The 14203-nt window shown below is 37.5% G+C and overlaps 1 protein-coding gene across 1 annotated transcript in view; it reads right to left on the bottom strand.

Annotated features, from left to right (window-relative positions):
- Positions 1–14203, bottom strand: part of KIAA0825 (KIAA0825 ortholog) — a 498815-nt gene that overhangs the window by 238255 nt on the left and 246357 nt on the right. The window contains exons 19-21 of the mRNA XM_011989441.1: positions 11952–12111; positions 6701–6863; positions 4829–4919 (exon numbers count right to left, since the gene is read on the bottom strand). Of these exons, the coding sequence (XP_011844831.1) occupies positions 4829–4919; positions 6701–6863; positions 11952–12111 (414 nt within the window). The remainder of the gene's footprint in view (positions 1–4828; positions 4920–6700; positions 6864–11951; positions 12112–14203) is intronic.

Genomic DNA, 14203 nt, shown 5'->3' with positions numbered 1-14203 from the left:
TTTCATCTCTGATTTCTTTGAGCAGTACTTTGTATTGTAATTCCTGTTGTAGAGATGTTTCACCTTCCTGGTTAGCTGTATTCCTAGGTATTTTATTCTTTTATTTTATTATTATTATTTTTTTAAGACAGAATCTCGTGCTGTCGCCCAGGCTGGAGTGCAGTGGCGCGACCTCGGCTCACTGCAAGCTCCGCCTCCCAGGCTCACGCCATTCTCCTGCCTCAGCCTTCCGAGTAGCTGCGACTATGGTGCCGGTCACCACGCCCGGCTAATTTCTTGTATTTTTAGTAAAGACAGCTTTTCACCGTATTAGCCAGGATGGTCTCGATCTCCTGAGCTCATGATCCGCCTGCCTCGGCCTCCCAAAGTGCTGGCATTACAGGTGTGAGCCTCTGCGCCCGGCCAATATTTTATTCTTTTTGTGGCTATTACAACAGACATTTTAAACATACGGAGCTTAAATAACCTGACTTTCACCCAAATTTGGAAAATGAAGAGAATGAATATGCATATAGATACTTTTTTACTTCAGATTTTCCAGCAAATATTCTTATAATACCTACATGTCTATTAATCAAACATCACATAAGAATACCTAACCTGTGCTCATCTGTCAGGAGCTGACTTTTTCTCTGCATTCTTATTCTTCATTTGTTTATTAATTAATTCAACACACACTACTTAGAGCCTGCTCTGTGCCCAAGGGCTGTTCTAGGTACTGAAGACACCACCAGGATAAGGCAAACAAGGTGCTATTCTTATGGAGTTTACATTCTACCACAGAGGGTAAAATTAAAAGACAATAAATAAACAGAAACAAATATTTCAGTTAACAATAACTCAAGAAAACACAGTAGAGTAGAATGCTAGGGTAGCCTGGAGGGTCCTTTTAGACAATTGAAATAGACAAGTCTCCTCAGGAGGTAACATTTGTCTCAGATGGACAAGATGGCACCAGCCATGTGAAGAGCTGAGGGAACTGCAAATACTAAGACCCTGAAGCGGGAAAGCGTTTAGAGAATCCAAAGAACTTAAAGAAAGAATTCTATTTAGAGCATCATGAGTCGGAAGGAGGTGTTTTGAGATGAGGCCAGACAGTGAGTGAAGAACACATTTTTGCCAAGGACTCAGGCAGCTGCTTCAAGATTTGTTCTGCCTTTGGAGTCAGCCCAGAACCAGCCTGTGGAACAAAGGCCAGAACTGACTCAGATATAGACATTATTGTGGCCCTACAGATCTCCTCTTTCATGTGTCTGAGCTGCCCCTGAAGTCTTTATCTCCTGGGTCTTTATTACCTGAGTGGTTCACTTGGCTTTTTGACCTTCATTCTTGCTCATTTTCTGTTTGTCTTCCAGACCTGTGGGCCTGTTGCCTGGTTTCTGATCTGATACTTTTTCTGATCCTCACTATTGATTTAGGCCTGGGGTCCACATAACCTGAGTGTTCTGAGTGTTCGATCTTACAACAACTTCCTACCAATCCTTAATGGACTTTATAGTTTCCTTACCTGACTAGACACCAAAACCGCTGCTGTGTTACTACTTTTTTGAATATGTACAGTGGTGCCTCTGTGTCTGTGGGGTCTGCATCCATGAATTCAGTCAACCTCAGATAGAAAATATTTGGGGAAAAGAGTTCCACCGGGTTCCAAAAAGCAAAACTTGAATTTGTTGCATGCCGAGTATTACATTGCATCCACACAAATGCAGTGATATGTGAGAATTGCATTAGGTATTGAAAGTAATCTAGAGATGATTTAAAGTACATGGGCAGATATGCATAGGTTATTTGCAAATATGACAGCATTTTATATCAGGGACTTGGCATCTGCAGAATTTAGTATCTGAGGGGGTCTTGGGACCAATCCCTAATGAATACTGAGGGATGACTGTATTGTGTTATCAGCTTTCAAAAACACTTCCAAATACTTTAGCACTTTTGACCGTGTCAACAATCTCCATGAAGCAGCTTTACAATTATTATTATTTTATTTTAAAGATAAGGAAATCTAAAGTCAAAGGTAAGTGCCTGAGAACCCAGGAATCCTGCTTTCTAGTCTCCGTCTTATTTAGGGGGTGAGGGAGGTCTAGTGCACTCTAGGCATATGGGGAGACTAATTCCACAGATGGCCTGCTTATTATATGAACGTTGAAGACAAGGCACAAATGAATTTAAGGTGAATAGAAAGGATTCTTTTCCCTTCTCTTCAACTTTTTTCATACTTGTATATTTCAGTTCACTTTTCCTTGTAATATTATGTCCTCAGACATCATTCACAGCCCCATACATACACTAGAACATAGTATAGAGATAGACTAATACAAATATATTACCAATGAAAGGAGCAAAAAGAGAACAAGTGACTCATTTAATTGGTGAATTTGGGAGGAAAAAACTGAGCATATTCAGCTGAACTGCTCTGAATTCTTCCCTTTGGTTCCACCTAACCCCAAATACCATAGTTTTCAGGTGTTGGATAGCATATATAACTCATTTTAAAAGCTCAAAGTTCTATGGCCTAATTTTCAAGTATGTATCTTTCAGATAACCATGTTGTCAACAATTAAATGTACTCTTAAAAAAATCAGCATTTTCAGATAAGTTCAAACAAGAGAGACAAGAGGGTGTCATCGAGAAACTAACAATTTCCTTACCGGTTCAATATTAAACAAAACTCATAAATAATATTCTTAAAATAAATGGGAGAGTGATAGAAAAGATTGAAAACCCTCAGGTGTCTTTAATCCTTCTAAGGTGGATCAGTTAAGTTCATCATAGCTCGTGTGTGGTAGCTTTGCAGTAGAATGATTTTCATACCATTCTTTAAAAATCTAAGGTTCTTATTAAGATGAGATTCTAGCTGTTTCTATTAAAAATTCATGACTCTTTTCCAACAGAACTGTTTTGACCTGTTATTTCTGGCTAAATTTGTACGAGTTCTTTTCTCCCACCCACTCCTGCACAGATCTCAAGAAAATACACTTTAATAGCTAGTGATCCAAAGTCCTTAGACAAAAACAAAAATATGCAATTCTGCGTAAAACACAAATTCACTTAGAGGTGAATATTATAAAAAGCAAACACAGTAAGTTTTGAAGGATGTGTTGTCCCTAGAGGACCATTTAGTGGATTGGAAGCAGCAATTCATGACTGAAAATATATTTAGTAAAATATAATACAGTTAATCTACATAAACTCAAAACTTTCCAAATAGAAAAATAATTACTTATCTTTCCTAGTTTGTTTCCAGACAGACATTTAATATTGTATAAACATCATGTCACTATAGATTCAACGGAGGATCTGGTCTCTCCTCCACCAACCCCTCCTCTGACCTCTCCAGATATCTCTGGGACAGTATAGGTGAACCTCTGGGGACTTGTGTAAGAATAGGGTACATCTGTCTCTACTAAAAAAAAAAAAAACTAGCCAGGCGAGGTGGCGGGCACCTATACTCCCAACTACTAGGGAGGCTGAGGCAGGAGAATGGCATAAACTCGGGAGGCAGAGCTTGCAGTGAGCTGAGATCCGGCCACTGCACTCCAGCCTGGGCGACAGAGCGAGACTCCGTCTCAGGAAAAAAAAAAAAAAAAAGGATTGAGTACATCTGGACTGCTGCCAGCCAGGTGGTAAGCTTGCTGGGGAAAGGCTCTGGCCTTGATCATTAAGCTTCTGTGTTGTTGAACTTTGTCTATGATGGGTGGGTGAGCTTAATTCAGCGGTGAAATATTATAAATACCATTGCAACCTCACATCTAAGCTATAGCTTTTATTGGCAGTAAAGCTGCCTCTATAACCTCCTTCTGGGAAATACTGCAATCTCTCTCTTAGGGTATTTTCTTATATTCATCCAGATTTCTCAAGAATGATTTGACAATTCTACTATGTTATTGTCATTATTTTCTTTCAAAAAAAAGATACTCAATATTTTTGCAAAAAGACATGGAAATACATTCTATGTCACAAAGATCATATAGATGATAAGTCTCAAACTTAGCTATAAGCACACAGATGACTCAAACAATAAAAGGAATATCATAAAAGATATCTTATTTGAAAATGTATTATACTTGATTAAAAATCCAAATTTTTAAAGTTTACACCTTATAGTTTTTACTGAAACTTTAAGTATTTTTTAAAAACCATGTTAATTGATCCAAAACAAAATGTTCATACTTTTGTGCAAAATAAATTACATGTTGTTTCCTAGGCTGAAATCACATTATCATTTCATTGGATTATACTGGTGTCTGTGTGTCTGTGTGTGTGTGTGTGTGTGTGTGTATCTTTGTATAAAATAATATGCTACTGTGGCTATATTAAGACTGTGCCAACATAACTGGCTGAAAAGTGAAAAATTCAATCATGACAGTTTTACTCACATGTTTTCCTGATTAGACTAGTTGATTTGGCTTGGCATTTTATATACATTCATTAAGTTGTTGTAAACAAAGGTGTAATATTATAATGACTTTCAAGTCAATAACTTTTGGTCTTTACAATAGTGAACTATTAAATATACACAGTCAAAAATATTTAAAATTCAGACTAAAATCCACTAATTTCATCTCTGAAATTAATGTTACTGCCTTTTACAAATTTTCACTATAGAGAATGGTATTTAGAGAGTATACTCCTATCATTAGTCATACTTTTAAAAGATGGGAGGCTGGAAAGGAAGAAAATAAAAGAGATTCCACTGCTGATAAAATGTTTTCACTTTTCCCAAAAATACACTAGTAATATCTGTGTATGTGTATGCACACACACATACACACACACAACATTGTCCTTCAAGTAGACCCCCCAAGATCCCCAATTTTATTACCTGTTTTTGAGCAGCACACTGAAGGTCATCTTATCCAGTCCCAGATAATTTGGCAGCAACTTTGCCCAGTTCCACTTCCATTTTGTGGTGGCTGACTGTTGATAAATGAGAAGACACTATTGTTAGTTATTAATCAGTGTTAATATGATCAGTAAATTAAAGCTCCAGCTGTGATAGACTAACTAAGAAGGAGGGGGGTCCAGAACAAGGACTTAGACAGATAACATCAATCATGTCCACAGAAGAAGGTTTTTATTCCAATAAGATAGCAATTAATTTATAAATCCATTTGGGGATGTAATCATTATTTATAAAAATATAAATCAATTTCTTGAGTCGTTATTCTTCCAAGTGTTAATGGCATTTCCCCAACAAGTTTCTCTGAGAAGGAGACTGTTTGAAAAGCAAAGAAAAATAATTGGGAACTTTTTCAGACATCATATCAATTTATTGTTTGATTTTCTTTCCAGCAACCAAAAGTTTGATTAAAAAACAAACTTGGAAGTGCTAAGAATCAAATTATAAGATACAGCCTAATTAGAGTATGATATTAATGTTATCTTTTTGGTTAAGAAAATGCTTTAAAGGGAAGATGATGAGGATCTGTAAGTGTAAATTATATAAATGATTCTTCTCATTAATAGAAATTTCGCAACAGACTATGGAGAAAAATTACTGTGAAAAATAATCTCATAATTCAGAACTCAATAAAATATGCCATTGATTTAAATGAAGTAGGGAAAATTTAACGGCTCTAATAATTATTTATGGTTTGGAGCAATCTAATGCACAACACAGAAAAGCAGCCAATAAACTCAAACTTAGTATATTCAAAGTATTATAAATGCTTATGCTCCTTAGAATGAAATAGTTTTGAAAACAGGAGTCCAGACTGACGTTTAAAATCCAACAAGAGCTATCCCCTGTCACCTGCTGATTAATTGAGCACTACAATCCTGTCATAGAGCAGCAGAATTCTGCCCTGGGTTGTCAGCATTTGAAGGTCTTACTCTACTACAGTATTGATGAGTGTAGACTAGAGCTGTAACAGTCATGGTAAAAATATTATCTGCATGCTGAATTAGGTCATTGTTTTAATTCTTATTTTCATCAGAGCTCTAGGTCAAGCAATCCTTCTCTTCTGCCCTGTTAGTTCAAATTGTCTGTCAAGAGGTTTCTGGGAAAAGCCACCAGAAGAATGAACAAAGCAAAAGCAACTTTAGATTTCAAATACTTCGGCAGAAAGATGATCTTTTCAGTGTAACTACTGAGACATGCAGCTTAGATAATGGCATAATCTGACATTTAAAAATGTGTGGTGTTTCCCATATTGACTTTATTCCAAATAGCCTGGCTTTAAGATTATTAACAAATTCGTTTTAAATTTGGGAATGTGTCTATGGTTATAAAAAGCAAATTTACCCCATACCACTTAAAGTAGGAGCTCAGTGCTCTATTTATAATTAATTTTAACTATGTTCTAATTTGCCTGATACATTCATAAAGGTTGCAAGGTATTTTGTGAGTGTGTGTTTTGGGGGATGGGGGTGACAAGGGAGGAAAGGAATGTTACAAAATGCCTGGTTCTTCAGCCCTCTGTAGACACAGCCTAACAGATGTTCCCTCTGCCCATGGTAAACCGATCAGCCAAAAGTTAAGTTTTACAGACCAAACAGATGAATCAGTTTGACAAATAGAAAAAAGGTTAAATAACTTTTAAAAGTCAATTTGTACAGACCATGTAAGTAAGAACAAGGCCTTTTGCTTCCTAGCAAAAAAAGCTTATGAGTAAATATTCAAACACAAAGCAATTTTTTCTTAGTTGAGTAAAGAAACCACACATTTAAATTAAATTTACCATTTAATTTCCACATACCTGATCTAGCATGTTTTCACTAAACGCCTTATACACATGGAAAGGGTTAAAGGCAGAAGGCTGATCTTCTATACTCCTCAAGGTCGCCTTTAAAGGTCGGATGGGTAATGGCTTTTCCTCTGAACTATTCATAGAAAACAGCTGTTCTTTTAAATATTCCTTCAAAGAAAAGAAATTACAAGTTGTGACGGTGAGAAGCAGACATTCTCTGTAAAAATAAACTGATCAATATCCAAATTTATTCTTTCAGCACATTTGCTAGATTACAGTGTATTACTTGCCTCAGGGAAGAATACATTTTCAGAAGATACATAGTGGAGTACCAATCAGCATTGCAATAAACCCATCAAAAACAGGTTTACCTAATATGTAGTATAGATTAGGAAACCATTGACCAAACTCTTACAGAATGAATATATGTTTGATATATCAGAGCTTTTTAACAGGCATTGTCTTGCCACCTAACGTGTCTGGTTACCAAAACTTAACTCAGCTGCATAATTATTCACAGTACAAGGTTGCTCATCCATTCATTAAGCATAGTTGTTAACTACTCCAGGCTCAGCAGAGCATTGAGTACTCTGATATTTTACTGCAAGCAGTCTCATTCAACACGGAATTAATTATAATGCAAACTCCTAAACTCTATTTCCATCCCATGGAGTGAAAAATATCAAGGTTCGAGAGAAACTCAAAATATGTCATCATAAGCCCCCAACTGCCAGTGCAGGCCTGGGCAGAAAAAGCCAATCTACAACACTATACCTCATTTTCCACACAATAAATAAATAAGGTGAATAATCCTAATGTATTTTATGGAACTTTTTCTGGAAGATGACAAATTAAAATGACCAAAAGTCCCCATCAACTAATAAATGCTCACTATTAATAAATAAGTCATCTAATAGATTTTTTTAAATATAAATGTTCTTGTGATGTTTCACGTATCACAAGGTAATTTTTTTTCTTTGAGGTTAGGGTTAGGATGAAGTTCAGAATGTTAGAGCCAAAAAGGTATTCAGACATCATTTAGGAAACCTGTGCTACTCAAAGTCTGGGGCACTGGATCAGCTGAGTTAAGCCTCACCTGGGAGCTTGTTAGAAAAGCAGACTCTTGGACCCTATTGAATCAGAACTTGCCTGTTAATGAGCATTCCTGGCTGGATGCAGTGATTGACACCTGTAATCCCAGCACTTTGGGAGACCGAGGTGGGCAGATCACCTGAGGTTGGGAGTTCCAGACCAGCCTGGCCAACATGGTGAAACCCCATCTCTAATAAAAATACAAAAGTTAGCTGAGTGTGGTGGCGGGCACCTGTAATCCCAGCTACTCAGGAGGCTGAGGCAAGAGCATCACTTGAACCCAGGAGGTAGAGATCACACCACTGCACTCCAGCCTGGGCGACAGAAAGACTCCGTCTCAAAAAAAAAAAAAATAGAGGATTTCCCTGGAGATCCATAGGCACAGGGAATCTCTAGCCCAATGCCACACTCAATGGTTGGCACTGAAAGGTCACGGGACAATCCTGAGATCACACAGGGGTGAGAGGTACAGCTGTGGTGAGGAGTCACATTTCTGCCCTCAGTTCACTGTGCTTTTTTCTGTGCCTCTGTAACTTTAGGAATGCCCACTGTGTTCATCATGAGAGGCAAATTTTAGATTATAAACCCTAAAAATTGAAAGAAACCACTGCTGAAGTTAACAATCATAGTCATTTCTTGAACTTACTTGTTATAGAGCAGCAGTCCCCAATCTTTTTGGCACCAGGGACCAGTTTCGTGGAAGACAATTTTTCCATGGACATGGACCGAGGGAGGGTGAATATGGTTTTGGGATGAAACTGTTCCACCTCAGATCATCAGGCATTAGGTTCTCATAAGGAACACACAACCTAAATCCCTCAAATGTGCAGTTCACAATAGGGTTCATGCTCCTATGAGAATCTAATGCTGCTGCTGATATGACCATAGGCGGAGCTCAGGTGGTAATGCTCACTGTCCCGCCACTCACCTCCTGCTGTACAGCCCAGTTCCTAACAGGCTACGGACTGGTAGAGGTCTGTGGCCCAGGGGCTGGGGACCCCTGTTGTAGAGCATATATTTGTAGAAGGATTAATTCTTTAGTGTCTGATAGAGGGTCACACATGGACTCTTACTAAATATTGTTCATGATAAAGCCATCAGAAAATAGTTTTATGCCTAGATTTAGATTATTGAACAGAAACAAAACTTTTCTCCGTTATGATTTACGCAAATAAAATTTTTCAAAGGAATACTTTCATTGACAAAAATGCTTTGTTTTGGCTAACAACAATCTGTCTTAACTGATTTCACCTTATGTAACTACATTTTGACCGTTTCCACTATTCGAAAAAGAGAAACTGTTCTGTGGCAAATTGTGAAAAAAATGGAGTTTTCTGCTTTGTTGATCTTTCTAGGTACTGCACTGACAGTCATCACTAACCCTTCTTAAAAACCTCAGATTCTTTAACTGTGACACTGCTTTAATCAGATTTACAACTAATTGGGCCATATCTTTAGATTTCCATTCTTTCTTGAACACTTTCCCTGTGCATTTACGTCAAAACTTATTCCTCTATTCATCATTTCTCCATTTCTCTTCACTGAAGAGCTTTGTCAGTCTGATGACCTCAACTACCACATTCATATAGACCAAATCTGTATGCATGTCTGGTCTCATTTGTGCCCATGTGTCTGGTAGATGCGCCTGACAGTGATTACTTGATCACACCCTGAGAATGACCCTGTATGGCAGATGCACTCGAATGTGTTTTCAGAGTTCTAAGCTAAGGAATCTGGGAGGGGCCAACCCGAGATCCATTCTTTATCTATGAGGAACCTCTAAGCCCCTGGCCCATCCCGCAGTACTAGAGCCATACAGGGGATTGAGGCCCTTTGTTTTGGGTTAAATGAAGGTCGTCAGGTAGAGGTTGCTAGGTAGACGGTGCTAAATGAAAATGCTGTATAAACTGCATGCCTCTTGCAAGTAGCTGTGGTTTTCCTGCCCAGCCCACTACCACTGGCCTCTCTTCCCTGTACGTAAGCTCCCAATAAAACCCCATGTCTTGTGGGCCAGCTCTGGGTCTCTTCAGCCTCTTGAACCTGGTACCATCCCCACTGGAGTCGATAGGAGTGTGGCACAACATCATGGTCAGGGCCTTAACTATAATGAGACATTTTTGCTTGGACATCTTATCTTTATCTCCAAGACAAAGCATCTTTAACCCCATTTTCCCTGATAACTTCTTGGTCTCTATGAATGGCACACCCAATCTTCCCCTCACCTAGGCCTGTACCCATAAATGCTTCACTATTTACATTACATTATTGAGAAATATTTAGCAGCACATTTGAAGGTGCTAAAGACTCATAACACTACTCATGAAATGAGCAAACATCACAATGCAATGTCACTTACAGCATAGCAGTACCTCACAGTGGAAAAGCAGTCATAAGTACCATACCAGTCACCTAGTCATGCTTGTGTTGTTTGGGCTTATTGCCTGTGTTTTTGTAATAGTTACAAGGCAACGGTCTCTCTTTGCTTCTAGCCTCACCTAGCATTATGCCTCTTACCTTGCAGTGCCGTGCTTCATTCAGCCCAGTAAACCACCAGATACTTAGCTCTATAGCCCATCTGATAGACATTACTATAACAGTAAATATACTCAGTTGTAACAAGAGAAATCATAACACTGAGCAAAATGTGGTGGTACCCCAGTGTAATCTCATGGTATCCTGTTCAGAACCACTATCTCAGAGTTATAGGAGCTCTATGAGGGAAGTACAGCTTTTGGCTTTCCAGAGTATAACCAGATAATTGATGGCCAATAAATAGCCAATTCAATTTTGGATGATCTTGCTTATTGGTGATTGTTGAGCTTTTTAATATTATGTACCTTTTAAAAATAGGACAATTCTATCAGTTTGGCAATTCAGACCAGCTTTACCATCCTCAGAGCTATTGTAACACTGTTTAACTAAGGATATGGAGGTAACCACACTGCAACATCTGTTCCTCAGTAGTCACCACAATTACTTTGGCCAATCAGAATGGCCAGGTGGACATACCCAATGAGGAGCATCACTTTGCAATAGAGGTCTTTCAGTTTGCCAAGGTGAGGGGTTCCTGAGTTTCTCAGATAGAAACCCTAAGCAAGCTATGAGGGATCACTGACAAGAGTGAATAGGTTGTGTTACTTTGTAACAATTACAAACTGAGCTCTGGTGCCTTAAGGACAGGGTCATATCTCATAGCTACAAATTTCTTACATCCTTCTGAGGCCATTGTTATATCACCTGTTTATTGACTGTTTGATTAGTTCTATGAAATCCAGGAAACAAGGTATACTTGAAGTAACTTTCAGATAGCTAATGGTGGGCAAAACATTTATATAATCAAGTTGTAACATGCTATTGTCGAATTTAATTTATCCCTTGAAAATGTATGGTTATAAAGGCCTATGTTATATAGATAAAACTAAAACACTATATATTCACATTATACAATTTTTACTATTCCAAAAATTACATTCATGTATTTGCAAATATAAACACAATTAGATGCCACAATCTAATTCAGACACATATGATAAAATTCAAAACCTGATTAAGTTAGAGAACTTTGTTTCAATAGCTGAGATAACGTGCTATTTACATTTTCACTAAAACAGCCAAAAACATGCAAAGTCAGAGGGCAAGGGGATAGAAAGGCATAACATTGGTTCAACCAGCGTCTGGGTATTAATGAATTTTCCTCGGTTCATCTGGTTGCTCCTGAATATAGTTCAATATTCTTCTTAAGTTTTTTGATTAAATAAGAAATCTCCAACTTCACCAACACAAGCATGATATCTGCAGGAAAAGAGCTAAGTCTCTCTTCTGAAAATTCATTGTACAAATACCAGATTTTAACATCAGTCTAACAGTCACAAACACAGAATTCCCAAACTACACCTCTAGTGTCTACAATTAAGAACTGAACTGAGTTTATGAGCCGTGTTATTGTTTAAACCATATAAATAAAATCTACATTGTTTCAGTGAAGCTTTTTCTGTACAAATGCAGAACAGCCGGGGCTGAATAGATTCTATTAATAATGCAATATTGAGTTTGGTATTGACTTTAAGAAGTATTATCACCTCCTTGACTAACCCTTAGCTGCCAGCAGACGCTGCTTCAGGCCAGTACACACCTAATTGCTCGGTAAAAAGGCCGTTTCCCTACCTCATTGAGCTGCATGATGTGATAAATTTGCCTCAGGTACTCGCTGCCACCTGGTTTGTGGCAGAGATCCAGGACCATCGTGTTTATTTTCTGCTCAGTCAGTTCAAGAGCAATATCTCCTTCTTGTAAGGCCGTGCTTTTCTCTATTGTCATAAATGCACTAAATACAAAGAAAGCATATACATATCAGTAGTGAAGAATTGTAAAGATGGAGAGTAATCATGGAGATGGAGTGTGGAGAGTTGATGTAAATCTCAGATTCAAAGCATCCATAAAGACTTCCCTGAAATAGGTAAGCCTTCCCAAACCGCTGCTGCTCACATAAACAGCACCTTAGAATTAAGCACCTGAAAGCATTTTCAAAAATTGAATCGTTTCTTCTAAAACATGTCTTTACTGCATTTATACTCCTATCTATAAAACATTTTCCCATTACTGCAATTGTTGAGATTGCTATAATCATGAGATGAAAACAAAACATTTCTTTTTAAGAACATGTAAGAAATAATTTGTATTTTCTCTTTGTGGATAAAAAGTATCTTTGATGCCTGAAATAGCTCTTTGGTATTTTGTCTTTTGTAGAGTCCTCTTTACACCTGTTGTAAAACACATTGAAGACTAATTAAAGTGTCAAAAGGGGGAGCCTATTATGCTAAATATAGGCTGGGTGCTTCGTGGCAGTGTGCTTACCAGTGGGTATTTTAAATTGGCCTTTGACACTTGTTGCCTTTTAAAAATATGTGCCCCACTCCTGTTTCTTTCTGTAACAGACACTTAGCAAAAGTCACTATCCTGATTATTCTTCCAGAAAAAGAGTCTACTATCACCACACCAGGAATGTGCAAGATAGAGTTCTAAAACATTTCTTTTAGAAGGATCTATATACATATTGTTGATTTTGAACATTATTTACACAGTAATAATGGATGACAAAAAGAATTTAAACATTTCAAACTATACCAGTGCAAAAAATTATGATATTCAATGTACACATATATTCCACACGAATTTTCTTGTTGTTATTGGGATCATGCTACACTTTGCAATGTAAGTATTCTTACAACTCATGGTTTTCCACTGTTTCCAAGACTAAATAAAATTTACTGTGGCGTAATCAGCTGTATACTGCAGTTCATTACTGAGATTTTGCCATGATTATAAAATTAGTTCTGCTAAGAGTCAGTGCAGCTGACCTGAAGACGGAACCAAATGACACCCAGCTGCTGGACATTAAGTTTGATATTGCTTCCACATGTAGCTTCAAAACATCCTTCTCAAAAACGGGAGGAACTTTAAGATCATATAGCCTTGCTAAAAAATAAAGAAAATCCTACTTTGACTTAGAGATATTCATTAGCTAGAGTAAAATTTTTTTTTAAAGACCTTTTTACAAGAAAATAAGTTTGCAGGTATGTTTTTGAAACTGCATACAGGTTGCAAAAAAAATTTCTTGTCAGGTTTTGTAGAGGCTGACATTGAAAAAGTTGAGGCCCTCTGACAAAGGAGTATCTCAGTGTCAGCTCCTGAATTGTATCCTTTCCTGTCCATCACTGTGCAGGTGAAGCAAATGATTGGATTCAGTCAATGCTATGATTAATGAGTTCCTCTCCGGATTTGGGACTGCCTATCAATCATGTCATTAGGGAGAATGTGCCCTGAAAGAGGCAGACCTTAGCCAAGGAATAACTGCATTAATCTTAATCTGTATATGCACCCAGCCAGCCAAGTCAGGGTCACCATGATGAAAAACAATAATCTTCAACTCGACAAATTACTTTGCAAAGACAGACATTTCTTTACTTTTTGTGCTGTGTGTTCTCCAGAATCTAAGTTGACTGTTTACAGCTTGAGTGTTACTACAAAGTGAAGGTTATTTTAATGAATAGTAATGCTTTCAGGCAGTATGCAAGACAGGCAACACTTACAGCTGCCACCTCTTCCACTGCAGTTACTTTCACCATTTCCATAAAATCAAAGTTAAATCTGGATGCAAGTCAAAGGAATCTAGCTAAATGGTATCATGTAGTTTCAGATAATCTTCATCAGTAATTAAGATTTAATTGATCTTAACAGAAGAACCATTTTAGTTTAAATGCTTACATACTCATATATTTTTTAAAATTACGGTAGAACCAAGACAACCCTCTACCTAATACAGACATCATGTTTTGAAATACATTTTTCCTCACAGTGTATATCTATGAGTAAAATGACCACCAATTAGTGAGAAATACTTAGAGGTGGAAGTGCAC

This window comes from Mandrillus leucophaeus, unplaced genomic scaffold (assembly GCF_000951045.1).
Source record: "Mandrillus leucophaeus isolate KB7577 unplaced genomic scaffold, Mleu.le_1.0 Scaffold353, whole genome shotgun sequence".
In the NCBI taxonomy this organism is placed as follows: domain Eukaryota; kingdom Metazoa; phylum Chordata; class Mammalia; order Primates; family Cercopithecidae; genus Mandrillus; species Mandrillus leucophaeus.
Note: the sequence above shows the minus strand (reverse complement) of the source record. Positions and strands in the feature narration are given on the sequence as shown.